This window comes from Neomonachus schauinslandi, chromosome 7 (genome assembly GCF_002201575.2).
Source record: "Neomonachus schauinslandi chromosome 7, ASM220157v2, whole genome shotgun sequence".
In the NCBI taxonomy this organism is placed as follows: Eukaryota; Metazoa; Chordata; class Mammalia; order Carnivora; family Phocidae; genus Neomonachus; species Neomonachus schauinslandi.
In genome coordinates this window covers 58335917-58356577 of record NC_058409.1, presented here as the reverse complement: position 1 = coordinate 58356577, position 20661 = coordinate 58335917, and the positions used below count along the sequence as shown (strand labels likewise).

Here is a 20661-nt window from a genome sequence, read left to right as displayed (position 1 = left end):
GAGGTCCAAACACTCCCACTGCAAGCAAGGAAGAACTCTGTAGAGGACTGACCTGTAACAAAGAGCAACCAAAACACAACAGCAGACTGGACACAGCATACACCAGAAACACTTCCCGAAGTGCCAGGCCCTAGACAGTGTAGGACCCCTTCTTAATGTAGTATTATTCTCAGGAGCAGGAAACATAACAAACTTTCATAAAACGCAAAAGACAGAAGCCCAGACATAAGGACAAGACAGAGAAATTCTCCCCAAAAGAAAGATCAAGAAGAAATCACAGCCAGAAATTTCCTCAAAACAGATATAAGCAATGTATCTGAACAAGAATTTAGAACAACAGTCAGAAGAATACTAGCTGGGCTAGTATTCTAAAAGACATAAAAACTAGTCAGGTTGAAATAAAAAATGCTATAACTGAGATGCAAAACTGACTGGATGTAATCAAAATGATGGAAGAAGCAAAGGGCAGAACAGGTGATACAGAAGATAAAATAATGGAAAATAATGAAGCCAAAAAGAAGAGAGAAAGAAAACTATTAGATCACAAATACAGACTTAGGGAACTCAGCAGTTCCACAAAGCACAATAATATCTGCATCACAGAAGTCCCAGAAGAGCGGGGAAAAGGGGGTAGGTTTATTTGAACAAATTACAGCTGAGAACTTCCATAATCTAGGGAAGGAAACAGGCAATCAAGTCCAAGGGGCATAAAGAACTTCCCTCAAAATCAACAAAAACAGGTCAACACCAAGACCTATTATAGTGAAACTTGCAAAATACAAAGATAAAAAGAGAATTCTGTAAGCAGCTAGAGACAAAAGGTCCACAGCCTACAAGGATAGACACATAAGGTTATCAGCAGACCTGTCCACAGAAACTTGGCAGGCCAGAAGAGAATGGCATGAAACATTCAACGTGCTGAATGGGAAAAGTGTGCAGCCAAGAATACTTTATCCAGCAAGGCTGTCATTCTGAATAGAAAGAGAGATAAAGAGTTTCCAAGACAAGCAAAAACCAAAGTTCATGAACACTAAACCAGCCCTACAAGAAATATTTGACCCTTTGAGCAGGAAAAGGACCAAAACCAACAAAGAATAGAAAGGAACAGAGACAATCTACAGGAACAGTGACTTTACAGGTAATACAATGGCACTAAATTTGTATCTATCAATAATTGCTCTGAATGTAAATGGACTAAATGCTCCAATCAAAAAAGACATAGGGTATCACAATGGATTAAAAAAACAAGACCCAGGGGGCACCTGGGTGGCTCAGTTGGTTAAGCGACTGCCTTCAGCTCAGGTCATGATCCTGGAGTCCCGGGATCGAGTCCCACATCGGGCTCCCTGCTCAGCGGGGGGGTCTGCTTCTCCCTCTGATCCTCTTCCCTCTCGTGCTCTCGGTCTCTCATTCTCTCTCTCTCAAATAAATAAAAAAAAAAAATCTTTAAAAAAAACAAGACCCAGGGCACCTGGGTGGCTCAGTCGTTAAGCGTCTGCCTTCAGCTCAGGTCATGATCCCACGGTCCTGGGATCAAGCCCCACATCAGGCTCCCTGCTCAGAGGGAAGCCTGCTTCTCCCTCTCCCACTCCCCCTACTTGTGTTCCCTCTTTCGCTGTCTCTCTGTCAAATAAATAAATAAAAATTAAATTAAAATTAAAAAATAAAAATAAAAAAACAAGACCCATCAATATGCTGCTTACAAGAGACTCATTCTAGACCCAAAGAAAAATGGAAGTGTTGATTCAACTGACTGACTTTAGTCACAGTTATACCTAAGTCAAGTGAATATACACACAGTTATAAAGAAAAATGAAAATCAGACACAAAATATTGGAAATAGTTTTAGAAAACTATCTTAAAATTTTTTTTAGATTTTATTAATTTTTTTAGGTCTTCAAGAGCAGCACCCCTTATTAGTCTACTGTCTCACTTTTAATTATTCAAGTTTTAACGCACTGTCAGAAGAGGATAATAAAATAAGGGGACTTGATGCAGAATTTTTCATCTATCCAATTGGCAGAAATTGTTTAAGTGATCCAATGTTAGCAAGGTTCAAGCAACTCTCTTACTATTCAGTAGTGGTAGAAGTATAAACAGATATGACCATTCTAGCAAGAAACCAAGAGCTTCATAAAATATTTATACCCTGTGACCCAGTAATCCACTTTTAGGAATTTAGCTTAAGGAAATAATCAGAAATGCACACAAATATTTCTATGCATGGGTATTTATCACAGCAATATTTGTAAAACTGAAAAGTGAATGCAACATAACAAAAGGGGAATGGATAAATTATCCATTTATATGACTGAGTGGTATGCAGTCATTTTGTTTTCACTGACTACCTACTGAAATATTAGTAGATGAAGTGATGTCCTCTAGAATTTGCTTCAAATAAATAATTCAAGGAGAGAGGGAGTAGGGATATTGATGAAATGAAATCAGCTGAGTTGAGCAATGCTGAAGCTGCTTGATGGATTCATGGGTGTTCACTGCACTATTCTGTATAGTTCTGTATATGTTTGAAATTTTCCACAATAAAATAAAATCTTCCACAAAAAAGTATGGGAAATTTTAGGTAAAAAAACAGGACACAAACTGATTTTGCAACACGAATCCAAGTTTCTAAAACAAAAAAGGTGATATACATGCATAGAAACAACACACCAAAACATTTAAGAGTAATTATTTCTGTGTTATAGGATTTGACTTATTTTTAGCTCTTCATTTTTTTTTGGTAACTCCCAGTTTTTCCTAAATGATCAAGAATTAGTAGTATAACCAAAAATATACATTATGAAAGCTACTTAGAAAGAAGTTCAATCCAAATGAGAACAGAACACTCTAAACTCGCAGAATAAAAAAATACATGGAACTTCACTAAATCAATTAGTATGACTTTCTAATTGATCTGTCAACCTACTAAATAACAATCTTTAGGGACTCTCTTGCCTAGTCTAAAGTCCAAATTCCTCAACATATAATCCTCTCCATTGGAGCCCCAGCCCGCCCTTCCAGTGTCTTTTCTCCTCCGACACTCCTCCAGGTAGCAGGATGGAATGGTCCCAACAAGGTACCTTCATGTTTGTCCCTTAATATATCAGGCTTTGTGAATCCAGTTAGGTAGTACACATCTGCATCTCTTGCTGGATTATAAAGCCTGCCAGACATAGACCACAACCACATCCTCTCCTTCTGTATACCACAGTGCCTAGCATACTGCCTCATCAATAAGAAGTGTGACCTTAGATCGAATAAATAAAAGTCCTAGACAGAGCCACAAATTAAAACTTGCAGCACAGATAAAGCATTTTCAAATTTATTTAACCTTTATAAGAAATGAACTCTAAATTACCTCCAGAAACTGAAGATTAATTACCAAGTAATATGAAACCCCTTTAAAAATCCTACATTAAGGTGATATTAGGGGTAATTTTAGTTTTCTTTTTTGACATTTCCACGACTCCTGTTAAAATATTTTTGTAAGTAAAAACTTTTCAACAACCTTAATAAGTTGCATAAGTACCAGTTTGGGAATCAAATGTGAGTTTCAAAATCAGTGTTCTTTTCCGTGATGTGCCATCTTACCGAGCAGCTGTGGCTCTGTGGACAAGCGTCTCTGTTTGCTCTGACAAGCGGGAGGGAAGCAGCAGCTCCACCGGCTGCAGGCGCAGTATCCGAGTCTCTAGCTCCGAACGGGAAGCAGAGTCCTGGAAACAATCAAACACCACCTCACCTGTGGCAGGCTGTACTCCCTGAAAACAAAAACACTACGTCACAGACAAAATAGTTTTCCCAATTATAACCTTGACACATTATAAACAAACATGGGAACGTGGTAAAGAGGATACACTCTTTAGTATGTAGTCCATTTCTAAAGTGTTTGGAAACCTGTGTACTTTCCAAGATTCTTAGGTAGGAAGTCAGACTCACCAATATCTAAGCTATGCTAGATGGGATTTTTAGAGACACTCTAAGTCTTGGATCCAACAAAACTGACAGAATGACTCTGACAAGTCCCAAGACCCTCAGTTCCTTCTTCGTGAAGTGGGAATAAATCAGCCTACTTTAATCTTCAGATTACTGCAAGGGTCAAATTATAAAACAAACGTGCATGCTTTGTAAAGTACACAGTACTGTACAATTAGCAGTTGTCATCACTAAAAGTAATATGTTCCTAGTAACGTGGCCATCAGAGTAGTAGTAAATTTCTACTTCATTATATAAAATCAATAAAAGTATAATTTTTGCAAAAAAAAAAAACAAGCAACAAAAAGCACAAATACAACAAACTCTGAATGAATCTCAACTAGAGAATCTATTGAAAACTAAAAGCTACCCCCTATCATCCTAAGCCATAGCAAAGGTAAGCTGGAAAAAATCATGGTTTGGGAGAGGCGGTAAGTAATCTACGCAAGGCTGCAGGGTGATAAAGTGGTGGAGCCAAGGGTCATGTGGCCTCACTCCATAGGCCACGCTCTCGTCCACTGCTGATGCTTAAGAAATTCATGGCACTAGTTACAGACGGCACAGACGGCATCAGCTACACTCATCCCTACACTCAAACACTCCCAACACCAAGTCAACTGACACAGCCTCTTGGGAAAACAGCATGGTATTTTCTCGACAAGTCGTGAGCATCCAGTATCACAACTCAGCAAATCCTCCCCGAGGTATATACTGAGAGGTATGTATACCACAAGGCATGCACAAAAAGGTTTCTAACAGCATTCTCTGCACAACCAAAATTTAACAAGAACCCACGTCTACTAATAGAAGAATGAATAAAGTGTAAATCATAAAATGAAATACAACACAGCAATGACAATGAAAACACAACTACAGTAACACAGGTAAATAAATCTCATATACAAATAGTAGTTTGTAAACAAAAGGAGCAAGATCCAAAAAGATACAATATATTTACATTTGTATATAGTTTAAGGTGGAAAACTGGAACTAAAAGCAAGGAAATTATTATCATAAAAGTCTGGATTACAATTACCTCTGCTGAAGGGAGGGGGCCTTTCTCTATGCAATATTCTATTTCCTGACCTAGGTGGTTGTCTCACATTACTATAATTACTGTAATTATGCACTCTGTTTTATCAATTTTTTTCTTTTGAATATTTTATCATTTTTTGAAGGCCCTCATTTTTGGCTCAAGGAACTTCCTTAATTCTAGCCGAGAGACCTTCTCTAGTACCCAGATAGCTGGACTATAAGTATATTAGTATACTTAAGTAAATTTATCTCCCAATCTACAAACCAAACATTTACAAAAGCTAGCTACGGAAGTTCAGGTTAACAAATTTATCAGCCTAATTCCCCTTTGCCTTTTTTAAATCAGAGAAATGGTCTATAACACCCACAACATCTATCACGATGCGATATGTGACACTAAGAACCCCAAAGTTAGTCTGTATAAAACTGTGCACCACCTAGAGTGAAGGTCAAGGGCATAATTGCAGCAGTACTATCAACACTAAAACCTTTGATTTGACACTGCCACTATCTAGAAGATAACTCCTACGGAGTGACAGAGAACTTGTGACACTCATTACAACAGGGAAAAACCCGGCAAGAATAGTACTGAGGGGAAAAAAAGAAGAGATCCATCGCAGCCACACTGAGTTTGAGGAGTGAGGACAAATTCTAAGTGCCGTGCCCAGCAAAAAGTTGGGTGCAGGAGGCTGGCTCTCCGGAGAGAGGTGCAGCCTGGGCCCACAGCTTTGGATGTCATCAGCCCAAAAGCGGTCACTGAGGTCAAGGATGGGACCCAGGAAAACACGTGAGAAGAATTTCTCATTTTCATACACAATGATTAACCCTGGCAGCAAGCACTAAGCGCTAAGGAGGAATTGTATATGATCAGCTCTGTTCTTTAGACTGAGTTTAGGGTAAATATAAAATAGCACGTTACACATGTTAAAGCTTAAAGACAAATAACCTTACTATTTGTAAATAGACCCAATTTGCCTGTGGCTAGACAAAAAGGACTTCTCAAGGATAAAAAAAAACAACAAAACCATTCACCCAACAGTAATGCTAGCTCCCTGAGACAAAGGTCTATTGGCTAAGCAAATGTCAAGTTAGCACAAACTTATCCAACCAGAATTAGGTATTAAAAAGTACTCTGGAGACATCTGGGTTGTAAGAATTTTTGTTGATATTGCAGCTGATTGCAAAAGTTAGAAAAAACAAAGAGAATGAGTTACTACTTAGGCAAGGAATCCTACTTTGGCTTCACCTACAACAGAACGAGGGAGTCTAATAGTTCTGAAGGGCACTAAAAAATTTGAGGTTTTGAGCAGAGTTCAGGTAGGTCTGTAAATGGGCAAATTTATTCACAAATTGCTAGACGGCAAAATCAATAAAACTACGGTTCACAAATTGTATTTCTCTAGAAGAATGACTATAAGTATTCCTAATGTCATTAAATATAGAGTTTTGTATTTGCCAAGTATCATTTCCCCCTAACTATTCCCTCTCCTCCAAATCTATATACAACAATCCCAACATCATGTGTTTAACTTCAAATTCCTAGAGGAAATTTGCAAAACCCTTTACTATCTGTGCATGTGTTGGTTTAGTGTTTTCTTCTGCTGTTTCTTATCCGTACCCATGCTTATCACTGGGTCCATCTTGAAACCAAACTCACGGAGCACATGGACAGAAACTACCTGGATGTCTCCATAGCACAGCGTGCCAAGTAGCCATATGAGAAAATCTTAACTAGTGATTTAACATACAAAATTATAAGGAAAAATGTTTTTCTAGTACAATTACTTGAGGGCACATTTCATCAGATAGTCTTATTGTAAACCATACATGAGTACTCACAGAGATACATACCATGAACATCTATCATTCGTCTTTACCTACAATGCACTTACCACGATTCCAAAGAAAATGTTCCCCTTTTTTTTGTCCTTAACATTTTCCTTATTTTCACAGATACACAGAAGAAAGCTGGTAGAAGTATCAGTCATTATGTCATCGACATTTACAGCATCATCCAGCTTGACTAAAGGGTTCACATGTAATAATCATTAAAGAAAATTATATGCTACATTCCCATTAACATTAACTGCTTTCTCCTTTAAAATAATGCTTCATTTTCCCAGACATTTTTGCTCAGTGCAAAATCTTCCATACAGCCTTCATTCTTCTGATTTACTCTGATCATAGTTACATGCCTTATCTTCCCTAAGATAGGAGGCTTGTAAGGACAGACAATTATTATCTTCTCACTTCCCAAAGGGCCTAGGAGAGTACCCTTGTGGAAGCTCAAATATTAATCTGCTTCTTTACTTGGATAATGCTAAGACTTGAATCCTTAACAATCCCACAATGCTTAATTCCACAAGTCAAAGCATGAATACGCTAAAATAGTGTAAATTACTTTCCTCCTTTAAGGTGCCTAAAGCTCTGAGAAAAAGCACGAGAATTTTTAAAAGACATGAAAAAAGAAAACCAAGGAAGAAAACATACACATAATACGTGTATCCATGTATGTATATGTAGTGAGTCCATTAATTAAATTCTCAGAGATAAATGCTGATTTGGGACATTTTCAGAAGTCAATCCGAAAACAACCAACTTAGGCATCAGCAGGTAAGAGCTATAGCAATGGCAAAAGAGAAGCAGGAGGTTACCATTTTAGGAGCAGGCTTCAAGTTCAGGCAAAAGCAGCAATAAAATTACCAGGTTCCTACAGGCCGATCAGCTTAGAACAGCAGAGAACTATTAATGGTTTGGGGTCTACTCTGTGTAATAGATGTTTCTATTCATGATATTATTGGAACAAAACGGTCTTCATAATTTGGGTAGAAGCTAAGCAGGTCTCTAAATAAGCAGGTTTGTAATAAACCATAAAAAGAAATACTGCTTTCACACAGTATCTTTTAAGACCTTATCCCTACAGGGGTGCCTGGGTGGCTCAGTCGTTAGGCGTCTGCCTTCGGCTCAGGTCATGATCCCAGGGTCCTGGGATCGAGCCCCACATCGGGCTCCCCGCTCCGCAGGAAGCCTGCTTCTACCTCTCCCACTCCCCCTGCTTGTGTTCCCTCTCTCACTGTGTCTCTGTCAAATAAATAAATAAAATCTTAAAAAAAAATAAAAAATAAATAAAACAAAGCCTTTGTAACATTTACGAGAAAAATTCCTATTCAAAAAGGATATCTTCTCCAATAAGTGTAGATTTCGTATAAAGAGCAGTCAATTTCCGGGAAAACAGTGAACTTCTGTTGTCCCCGACAGCCTTTAATGCTGCAGTTTCTGTCTGCTTCACAACTCCCACCTTCAACAAAAATAAATACTGAATATCAAACCTGAGGGAAATTGTTTTAAAGAAACACATTTGAAGACTTTAAAAGGTTAATTCTGAAACATATAAAATAAACTCATTTGTCCACAATGTCCAGATGTAGGGCTTAAGTAATAAGCACCACAAAGAGCTTGCAAGTGTGGATAAATCACTAAGAAACAGTATCACAGACTTTTTTAAATTTACCTTAAAATTCTAGTACATTAAAAACTCATGAAGATATAATGCTAATAATTGTGACACACTTGCATTTCCCAAAGGCCGAATTCCAATTACAACCTACCACCTTACAGAACATGTTTTCACTCTCTGAAGGGAACCCAATCCCGTTTGCACAAGTCAAAGCCAAAGCTGACCTTATATCCCTTTGCCACAAGGCGGCGCACGTGAACAAACAGTCTGTGAGTAGGTATGCTTGCTGTCATAAAGTTGTGATCTAAATGGCAATAAATATTGAGCTCCTGGGCTGCAATCTAAAAAATTTAAAAAGAGAGTTAACAATAAATTTCTCTTTCAAGAGTCCCTGTGTGGTGTTTGCTCACTTTGCTAAAAATCCATCAAGGTATACACTTGGGATTAGTGCACTTCTCCACCTGTGTGGTATTATCAATAAAAAGTTTAAAAGACATTTCCCATATAGAAGCCTATGGTTTAATCTATTTTTGGCAGTTCCCACGGCCTAACCTCAGGGCCAACATCTGTATCTATAAACGACATGGAAAAATATGACAGGTCTTCTATGCACCTAGATCTATCAAAACCTTACTTCCCTGCATAAGGACTATTCAGTGCAGAGTGTGAGACTCTAAGAGTAAGAATTTGCAACAAAGCACATGCAAATACTGAAAATGAAGAGATACTACCATACATAAATTCTGAAGCTACTTGGACAGAGGATATCTTTGAGGAAGTGAGAAGAGAACCCCCTGGTCTGGTTAGCTAATGCACGATGCATAAATAAATGATAGGAATGCAGAACCAGGCAACACCACCTGACTCCCCGCTACCTTCTGGAAAGCTCAATGGCTCAGATATTGCCCACTGGAGTCATGAACTCTCATTCCAACATTCTCACTCCTTCACCCCACCCATCTCTGGACTGTATTAGCTCCTCACTGTAGGGCCAGAAGACATTAGCCTTTAACTTACCACTCGACCTGGAGAGAAGGGGAGAGAATGACATTTTCTTTCACCCCTTTACCTATACGATGCCAACTATGTATCTGTTCCCGTCTTCAGGAAACACGCAGACTCTGCTTCAAAGTCTAACTTCGTAACACCAAACACAACACGATGCCACCTATACTAAAGATCACCACTTCCATGCCCCAACAGGATTTTAAAAACTGGAAGAAAAGTTGGTTAAGTCTTTATTTCCTATCCATGAGGTAGATGTTAGCTGTGCCACCCCATCACGCTCCGATGATGTCTGACATCTGATGACATAGACTAAAATTGTGGAATCATCACAATCATGCATGACTTCAACAGAACATCAGCGATGCGTTCCCTACACTTGCCCACTAAATGCTCAAATTCACTTCTAACCTTAACTTCTGCCTACATCAAATACCTCAAAATTAAATACAAAATCAACTTAGACTAACAGAGCAAGATGACTGACATACAAAGAGACTGTAGGACTTCAAACGCCTTCTGCAGGTGCCTGGCAGTTAATGTGCTCTTCCACTGAGACGTGACTACCTTCCAGGCCATCAAAATTTATAAATTCAGAGTAAACAGGCCATCTGAATATTTTTTCTTGCTTGAGTCTTCATCAGGAAACATCAATACTCACATGATTATGGTTCATTCACTATCTGATTCATCCAATCACCTTGCAGTGGATGAAAGGTCCTGGACAAGCTCATGGAGAAAAGGCACGACATTCCAAAAGGGGTCCCTCACTCCTCCCCCACTGGTCTAGCACCCCCCAAGTTCGCCTGTGTTTATTTGTAGTTTTTACTTTAAATGACAGCATTTTAAAAAGCAACTGATCACACTGGTCCTCTTATAAAGTCAGAAAATGAAACAAAAATATCGGAAAATATTTCAGGCTGGACAAGAAAAACATGAAAGAGTATTTGAAAAAATAACTTACCTCTGCATCTTCCCCAAAGAATCTATACTTATATCCACATTCCACACACAAAATTGCATCTTTCTGCTGCTGCTTCAATTCTATGTATTGTAATTCTAAAGGTGTGTAGATGCTTTTGGTCCGTTTGTTAGATGGCTTAGGATCAGAAGTTTTTTGTGTATTGTCATCACCCATGTGTGATGATCCAAAGGGATTGAGATCAGAAAGTGTCTTATCCTGGCAACCAAAAGATTTTTATAGTTTAGAAAGTATTAACCATAATAATAGTTTTCAGAAAGAGAGAGAAGGCAAACTTGGCACAAACCTAACAATTGGTGAATCTAAGTGAAAGTTTACAGGAATACATAGTATATTCAGGTAAACTTTTTTGCAGGTTTGAAATTTTTTTCAGAGTAAAAGACTAAAAAAAAACAAACAAAAGAGCCAAACTAAACTACTGTATAATTATTTAAACAAATTTTAAAAGCCTAAACATTTTAGTTTTATACACCTCTTTTTAAATTCTATTTCATTAAATCTATTGTAATTAACATTTTTCTTTTCCATATTTATTCCTAGATGTGTAAGGCACAAAGAGTGAGCAGGCATGAATGTCTCTCTCTCAACAGTAGGTAAGACCACTTTCAATAAGTATGCCATCAGCTAAAGCTACACTTAATGTTTCAAATTTCCAAGCACAGTCTAAAAGATAGTACATTCCACAAATCTTGATTACAAGAAAGAAGCATGATTTTTTTTGTAAAGAGATATGACACAGAGCTTTTGAAAAGTATAAAGCACAAGGTCACATTTCAACATTAGTATTCCTGCTAGCCTTCCCTTCATATGTGAAAACCATACCTAATTCCAGTTTAGAGCTTAGGGCAAATTCCTTGCTTGTGAGACTTATTTATACAAAAGGTAAAATGAGACAAATTTGTAGGATAAATCTGACTTCTAGCTAACTGTCACTGTGTCACTGCCATCATCTAAGAATTTATCAGCTATGCCTGGAATTAAAAATATGGCCTAAAAGGGGTGCCTGGGTGGCTTAGTTGGTTAAGCATCTGCCATCAGCTCAGGTCATGATCCCAGGGTCCTGGGATCGAGCCTGAGTGGGCTCCCTGCTCCAAGGGGAGTCTGCTCCTCCCTCTCCCTCAGCCTCCCCCCACCCCCATCCACTTGTGCTCTCTGGCTCTCTCTCTCTGTCAAATAAATAAATAAAATCTTTAAAAAATACATATATATGACCTAAAGGACTAGTGATCAGGGGCGTATGGCTGGCTCGGTCAGCAACTCTTGGTCTCGTAGTTGTGGGTTCGAACCCCACGTTGGGTGTAGAGATTACTAAATAAATAATCTTTAAAAGACTAATGATCAGGGGCACCTGGGTGGTTCAGTCGGTTAAGTGTCTGACTCTTGATTTCAGCTCAGGTCATGATCTCAGGGTCCTGGGATGGAGCCCTGCATCGGGCTCTGGTCTCTACACTCAGCAGGAAGTCTGCTTGAGATTCTCGCTTTCCCTCTTCCTCTGCCCCTCCCCCACTCAAATAAATAAATCTTTAAAAAAAAGACCAGTGATCAGCAGAGGAAGAGAAGAGAAAAAGAGAAATGTCCTATAGGGCCAAGGGAGAGGACCTTGATCCAAGAGAAAGCCCAGCAACATGTACTTCACAGTTGCATTTAAAAATTTGGCTTAGGGGCACCTGGGTGGCTCAGTCGTTAAGCGTCTGCCTTCAGCTCAGGTCATGATCCCAGGGTCCTGGGATCGAGCCCCACATCTGCCTCCCTGCTCCGCGGGAAGCCTGTTTCTCCCTCTCCCACTCCCCCTGCTTGTGTTCCCTCTCTCACTGTGTGTGTGTGTGTGTCTCTCTCTCTCTGTCAAATAAATAAATAAAATCTTAAAAAAATAAAAAATTTTTAAAAATTAAAAAAAAATAAAAATTTGGCTTAGCTGAAATAGGAGGTAGAGATGTAAATTATCTGAATAGTGCAGCCCAGCAAATCTCCAAATATCAGCAATGAGATGGTGAGGTGTGGGAAGGTGTGGCAACGGAAGGGTAAGTCAATGTATCAGATGAGAGAATGCATTTGCTTTCAACTTTGATGGATTCTCTCATTTGTTTCCATGCCTTTTATGTAAAATCCAGGAATACCACATACTTGAAGAAAATATATTTCCTAGAAAAAAAAAGTTCTTACTTTATGCTTTATTCACATATGGAATGAGAACAGGCATGCAGAAAAAAACTTTTATACTAATAAGTCAATCTGAATACTTGAGTATTAAGCAACTTTTTTTTTTTTTTTTTTTTTTTTACCATTTGGGTGGAAATACTTCTCAGAATGTTAAAATGGGAATTTCAAAACCTATCAAGACTTATAGGGTTGTTGACTCCCACACTAATGGTCCCAGACCCTAGACCCTGGCCATTTAACTTCACTTAGTAGCTTTTACCATTTGTCTGTGTCCTTCCATGCCATCAGTCAGCTATCTCCTGTAATGACGTCCATGTACTACACTTCTAGGTGTCCCTTCTAACTGGTGACTTCTAATGTGCTGTGAATCAGAAATACCAAGGTGGTCATTTTATGTATAAAGTAATGGTAAACAAGCTCTCATGAAGCCCTACGGTAAACTCTCCAATTAATAAAGTGAGCTTTAATAGACAAATGTTTTGATATCGATATTTTTATGACCACTACACTCAAGTGAACTGCTCCTAAGTATTTAAAGAGATTAAAAATAAAAACAAAAACACCTTTTTTCCTGATGACCTACGGTAAGTCAATAGATCTCAGCTTGGATGAGGGAGGAGTTCGTGAACCTGGATTTTGTGGGAAGGAGTGTAAACTTCTGAAAATTACATAAAAAAATTGTGTTGGTGTGAGTATTTTTATGAGTAAAAAATCCATTGCTTTCAGTCCATAGCTTTTTCAAAATCCATAGCTTTTCATTAAATGACTCAAAAAAAAAAAACCTAATTTCTCTAATTCAATGGCTCTCAACCATGGTTACACATTAAAATGAGAGCTTTTAGGGCGCCTGGGTGGCTCAGTTGGTTGGGCGACTGCCTTCGGCTCAGGTCATGATCCTGGAGTCCCGGGATCGAGTCCCGCGTCGGGCTCCCTGCTCATCAGGGAGTCTGCCTCTCTCTCTGACCCTCCCCCCTCTCATGCTCTCTCTCTATCTCATTCTCTCTCTCAAATAAATAAATAAAATCTTTAAGAAAAAAAAAAATGAGAGCTTTTAAACAATATTCATACTCCGTTCTTAGCGAAAACCAGTATGATTCTGAAGGTTTTTGTTATCAGCATTTTTTTAAGTTCTCCAGGTGATTCTAATTTAAAGCTGGCCTGCGAACCACTGTTCTGAATTGTAGATGTTAATGACAGAGCAAAAGTTAAATTCCTTGATTTTGCAATGCTGAAAAACATTAATATATCATATAACAGTGGAAGTAAAGAGCCATATATGTTTGGTTTGCCTTTGAATTTACTTTATATCACCAAGTTTTCAACTAAAAACCTCAAAACCCACATATATTGCCTATGGTTTTCCATCATGGTAACTATAAGGAGGATTATAAAACTTGTGCTTGTATTCATTAGTAAGAATCCCCCCAAGCCAAGGATTTTTAACCCAGGCTGTACATCAGAATCACCCAGGGGCTTTTTTTTGGTTCTGTTTTAATACAAACCAATTCTTCCTTCCTTAATACATAGTAAATCACAATCTCCATGGACTTAAAAAATAAATAAGCTAAAATGCAAAAGCTCCCGCAGCTAATTTGGATGATTAGCCGAGTTTGGGAACCACTGCCTTGTGTGAACCCACAGAACCTAATGGCACCTCAAAACCTATTGATTTGAGTAACTGGATATTCATCTACAAAACACATACCTTTTGACTAATACGAGATTTGGAATCTTCACAAGAAACTGCCTTCTTTGCACGTAGATGATTGATATCGTCAAAATCAGTACATTTTGGCAGAATTGCAAATCTCTCCTGAAGAGGCTCTGTCTGAACTCTATGTTGAGGAGGGGCAGAATCGCAGCAGAATTTTTTCAATTTTTCCAGAGACTTTAAAACATTCTTGGTCCTCAGACATTTCTTTGGCTCTTAGTTAGCAAATCAGAAGAAAATATAACAATAGTATTTTGTTCTCATTATGTCAATTCATAACCAATGTAGGATTTTTAAAGAGGGAGCTTCTCACTAAAGCAATGAATCTACCTACAATGTGATAAGGAAATAAAGAAACATTTGGGTTTAGGGTAAAGATAGCATACTGAAACATACATGTAATTTCACTTGGTCCTGAAACCCCATCACAAACTACAGTAGGGTTTTTCTTTTTTTCTTTTCTTTTTTCTTTTTTTTTTTTTTAGGACATAAGGACAGAGAGAAAAGGGGAAGTGACAGGTGCAAATAAAAAATCTGAAACTAGAAGAAAAAATAGATGAATAATAACCAATTTAGCACACCTGAAAGCTAAATCCTAAACCAGTAGTGAAGAAAACCAAGAACCAATACCACTGGGGTGTCTGGGTGGCTCAGTCGTATAAGCATCTGCCTTCGGCTCAGGTCGTGATCTCAGGGTCCTGGGATGGAGCCCTGCATCAGGCTCCCTGCTCGGCAGAGTCTGCTTCTCCCTCTCTCTCTGACCCTTCTCCCTGCTTGTTCGTTCTCTCTCTCTCAAATAAATTAAAAAAAAAGTATACTGTAAGTGTGTATATTATACAAGAACTTCCCTCCTACAGATATTAAAAAACTTTCCTGGGATGGGGGTGGTTTACAAGTCTTGGGGTTGTACTCATAAAAATCTGAATTTATTTATACATCATTACGATAGTGCTCGCTTCAGTAGCACATATACTATAAGCATTAAGATAATGAAGATTTGTATTTATCAAAATACTCCTGAGATAGAGTTCTATACTATGTTTATGTGTAATTCAAATAAGAATATTAACAACATAAAAAGTCGACTCTGATTTTTGACCCATGTAGGAGATTTTATTTATCAAAGAAGGCCAGGTATATATATCCCATCCTGTTTGCTCTTCCTACGATGTAATGCTGACACTCCGGCGCTGAGAGCTGGAATAGACGGTCCCTCCTCTTGAACAAAGGCAGGCCTTTGTAACTAACTCATCCAACAGCATAAGGCATGTTAACTTCTGAAGCTAGCTCTTAGAATTCAATACAGCTTCTGTCTGACTCTCAGGGTGCTCATCCTTGGAGACTCAAGCTATGAGGAAACTCAAACTAGCTCACAGAGAAAGACCAGTGGTGTGCTGGATGAAGCCAATTGATACTGGCTTATTAGAGCCAACTGTTAAACCTTCAAGAATTTTGTAAGCCAGCTGTCAAACACAGGCATGATTACAAATTAGATTATGTAAACTTACAATTAAATAAATTGTATTAAAAACAAAGGTAATAAATACTCAAACCTCATCGTTTTTTAAAACTGTTACTACACTTTACTTATCTACGTTCTTTTTTTTATTACCTATGTTCTAAAGGTTATTAATGTCCATTTTTTCCATGTGGTAGAAATACTATATAATAATATGCTACTGCTACTATGTATTCCTTCCCAACTCTAGAAAAATCAAACTTTAGGAACAGAACTACTCTAAACCATCTCTTCCAAAATTTAAAAACAATCCTTAAAAAGATCAAATTGATCCACAAAGAATTTAACTGTGTGCCAGAACAAAGTCCAACATTCTTTAAAGAAACACAAAACCAGGGTGCCTGGGTGGCTCAGTTGGTTAAGCGACTGCCTTCGGCTCAGGTCATGATCCTGGAGTCCCGGGATCGAGTCCCGCATCGGGCTCCCTGCTCAGCAAGGAGCCTGCTTCTCCCTCTGACCCTCTCCCCTCTCATGTGCTCTCTCTCTCAAGTAAATAAATAAAATCTTTAAAAAAAAAAGAAACACAAAACCCAACACATGATTAACACAGAATTCAAAGTGTCTATGACCCAAACAATTACTTACTAGACATAAAAAAGGCAGGAAATAACAGTCAAGGGATACAGACCCAGGAAAGACAGAGATTACAGAATTACCAGCTATGGACATGAAAACATATTATAAAAATGTTCCACATAATCAGAAAGGTAAAGAAAAACACAAACAAAGAGAAGCAAAAGGAAGATTTGGATTTTGGGTTTTGTTTGTTTTTGGTAACAGCTTTACTGAGATGTAATTCACGTAGAGAAAAAGATGATTTCTTTTAAAAGAACAAAGTAGAACTTCTAAAGATGAAACGTACAGTATCTGAGATGAACATTTTACTGAATGAGATTTATGGCAAATTAGACACCACAGAAGAAAAGGTTACCAAATTTGAAAATGTAGCAGGAGAACTGATCCAAAATGAAGCACAAGGAGAAATAAGACTGGAAAACAAACGAAGGGGCTGGACTGACAGATGCTCTTTTCCCTTTTTCCTGAGCACCATTTTTTAACAAGTCACAAAAAGTCTTATTTCAAAACATTCTAAATCAATTCCTTGTTAACAACAGAAAAGGGTATTATCAGATTTATCATTCTCTTTAAGTATACATCTCCATTTCTATACTTATTTCATACAAGGCTTTCATGTTGACCCTAAATCCAAACTTTACCTTTTGGGGAAGGATAGATATCTTACATGCTTGATCCACTGAATTGAGACTTTTTTTTTTTTTTGCTTTCCTTTTATCTCAATCTCTGCCTAATTTTCTGGGGATCACAAAGAAAGAGGCATTTTCTGTTATCCCTTATAACAAATTCTCCAAGGCCAAGAACTAAAGAAATAATGCTCAACCATCTATAAATCCAACACTACCTCTAGAAGTCCACAAGCTCAGGAATGGTGGTTTTACCCAAAGACTTTTAGCATACAGAAAGAGCACTTCCATGCTAAAAAAGGACAAGGTAGATTTACATGTCCTGACATTGAAAATTGTTCAAAACAAGTTAAGTGGAAAATTATAGTTGCAAGTTAGTACATATAGTATAATACAACTTATAAAATACAGTTGACCCTTAAACAACATGGTTTAAACTATGCGGGTCCACTTGGGGATTTTTTTCCTATAAATACAGTATGCTACTGTAAATGTATTTTCTCTTCCTTATGATTTTAACATTTTCTTTCCTCTAGCTTACTTTGTTGTAAAAATATAGTATATAATATATATAACATACAAAATATATGTTAATCAACTGTTTATGTTATCAGTATGGTTTCCTATCAACAATATGCTATTAGTAGTTAAGTTTTGGGAGAGTCAGGAAGTTCTACATGGATTTTCAACGGTGCAAGGCATCAGTACCCCTCCCCCCCCATGTTGTTCAAGGGCCAACTCTATTATTACTAAGTAATTTGTGGGTCTTTGTGTGTGTGTATATGTATACATATATACATATACACACATACAGCTGTGTATAAATAGAGAAACCTGGAAAAATATTCATTAGCCCCCCTAAAATTACCAGGTCTCACTAAAAGGGAAGGATTATGGGGTCTTTTGTTGTCTACCTTCCATATTTCTGTATCGTTTGAGATTTTTATAACAAGAATGTTTTACTTTTATAATCAGGACAAAAACTAGCCAGGAGGAATAAAAGAGAAAATGGGGAGAACTACAGCCAAATTGCAGAACTCCAGTTCTACCTCCACACCCCCAAAGCCCTATTCACACCACAATTTATGGAGGGGCCACTCTACTCGAGCACAATGGAGACCTTTGTCCATAAAGGAAAAAATGGTGCAACTCTCCAATAACCTCCCCTGCTCTCTGGAGAATACAGTATCAGTACCACGACTAGTGAGAACAAACAATCATCGCCCTAGGACTCACCAGCATTCCCAAACATCACTGAATCACTTCTTCCTTCCTTTTCTTGGACTTTCTTTGCTTTCTTTTTAACAGGCCCATCACTCTCCAGTGGTCTCTTTTTACTGCTGCCAATTTCTGCAACCTATATTAGAAAATGATGTGTTATCTCTAATCTCAAAACTTGATGTATGTGAAATAATTTAAACCGTACTTCTGACTAACAAGGTCCTTGCCATCCACTCTTTGGAATCATCTACCTTCAGCCCTGGAAAGAACTATAGGTAAACTCTCCTTATTGTCATGAAAGACAGTGTGGAGACTGGAGGTCATGAGCCTCAGCACTTCAAGCCCTGCTAGCATTAATCAGAACCAAGGTTGACACCTTTCTTTACTCAATCAGCCTTCACCTATCTCAGATTCTAAAATCTGAGTCACCCTACTTACCTATGTCAAATAAAATACTTTAAAAAAAAAATATCCATTTTAGGAAAGGTGAAATTAGATACATAATAAAAGAACATTACCATTTTTTAAATGTTAATGTTAATTGTAATTTAACTGTTTCATGTTCAAACTTGGCTTATGTTCACAACCGAAGATACCATAAGATTATAAACTATGTACTGGCAGGAAACCTGTCAAAAATTAAGTCCTTCACAAAATACCCTCTAAATGGTAGGTGTAAAATAAATCTTGGTCAATTCATGAAATGTAGACTATCATCAAAAATCCAAAACAGGGGCGCCTGGGTGGTTCAGTCCATTAAGCGTCTGCCTTCAGCCCAAGTCATGATCCCAGGGTCCTGGAACAGAGTCCCATATCAGGCTCCCTGCTCGGTGGGGAGTCTGCTTCTCCCTCTACCCCTCCCCCCTGCTTGTGTGCTCTCACACGTGTGTTCTCTCTCAAATAAATAAAACATTTTTAAAAAATCAAAAACAGGAGAGGAGAAATTACTCTATGGAAGAAATATAAATGAAGGGAACAAGACTTTGAAGTAGCTAAGCTGTCATCCATATTAAAACAGGGAGAGTGGCTAACAGTCTGCAATCTCTTTCCACATCCTGTTTTATTTTATTTTTTTTAAGATTTTAGTTATTTGTCAGAGAGCGAGAGCACAAGCAGGGGGAGCGGCAGGCAGAGGGAGCAGCAGACTCCCCGCTGAGCAAGGAGCCCGATGCGGTATTCGATCCCAGGACCCTGGGATCATGACCTGAGCCGAAGGCAGTCGCTTAACCAACTAAGCCACACAGGAGTCCCATCACATCCTCAGTTTAAAAAATACTGTTCCAGGGAGCCCCAGTGAGGGCTCAACCTTAGACTTTCCCTGGTGGCAGTGTCCCTGGTAAAAACAAAACAAACTACTTATTTTACTCAGTTGAACGGTGGCAAGCAACAGGAAGGATTCAATGACTAACCATTCATATCTGCACCACCTTAAACTTAATCCAGCCAAATTGTGTATCAAACTTTACAATCTTAGCTACAAGAAGTGTAGTCACTGAGGAACTGCACAATATGACTGTTCTTACCCTAGTAGCTTGAAATACTGCGCACCGCTGTTGCATGCTTAAAAACTAGAGACTTAAGGTCAATTTTCTTTTTCCAGTCACCTAACCCAGTATACCAAATACGGTAAATAAAGCTCTTCAACCTTCAATCCCGATTTAAAAAAAAAGGGAGGGCGGGGACGTAGAATGGAGGTTAAAAGATGTATACTTTGCCCACAAGCCCCTACGCTCATCAAAATGGAAGTCAGGAGACCTGAGTTCCTGTTTCGGGTCTGCCATTAAGAACCTGAGTGATCTTGGCCTCAAGTCTATCACTCCAAGTGGAAACTACAAACCTTGAACCGCGCCGAAGATGGAGGCCGGCCTGACTTTTCCCGCCTTCTCCTTTCTGAGCCCCGCCCCTACCTCTTCTGGCCGGCTCATCTCGCGGATTCCCGCGCACTGTCCCCGCCTCCTCCTGCTCCACCCACAAGCACCGTCCCCGCCCCGCCCATCTTGCCCCGCCCCATCTCCCCGCTGGCCACGCCCCGCCCCGGATCAAACCCACCACGCGTGGCGGCAACTGAGGCGGGGAAGTGGGCGCTAGGGGCGCTGCGGAGTCAGAGTCAGGGTCGGCCTTCTCGGCTGCACCCGAGGGGGATGAAGTAGATTTCAGGCTTCCCGTAGACTGGAAGAATCTGCTCAAAACCGCTTGCCCCGCAGGCGCTGGGCTGGTGGCAGCGGCACGGCCCGAGGCAGGCTTCCGACCCGACATCGCAGGGCACAGAGTGACGCCACTGGGGCAGAGCCCAGCCGGAAGCGCGAGCCCGCGGCCGCAGGTCCCCGGCGTCTGCGGGCGCGAGCACGTCACGACTCTGCCGTGCGCCGGGGCGGGGGGCGGAGTCTCGGCTGCACA

General features: G+C 39.1%; 1 protein-coding gene across 1 annotated transcript in view; it reads right to left on the bottom strand.

Annotated features, from left to right (window-relative positions):
• Positions 1-20547, bottom strand: part of MSH3 (mutS homolog 3) — a 178041-nt gene extending 157494 nt beyond the window's left edge. The window contains exons 1-8 of the mRNA XM_044916772.1: positions 20314-20547; positions 18280-18400; positions 14317-14537; positions 10434-10649; positions 8689-8805; positions 8188-8305; positions 6900-7045; positions 3592-3758 (exon numbers count right to left, since the gene is read on the bottom strand). Coding sequence (XP_044772707.1) covers positions 3592-3758; positions 6900-7045; positions 8188-8305; positions 8689-8805; positions 10434-10649; positions 14317-14537; positions 18280-18400; positions 20314-20520 — 1313 coding nt within the window. The 5' untranslated portion in view covers positions 20521-20547. The remainder of the gene's footprint in view (positions 1-3591; positions 3759-6899; positions 7046-8187; positions 8306-8688; positions 8806-10433; positions 10650-14316; positions 14538-18279; positions 18401-20313) is intronic.
• Between the last annotated feature and the right edge of the window lie 114 nt (positions 20548-20661).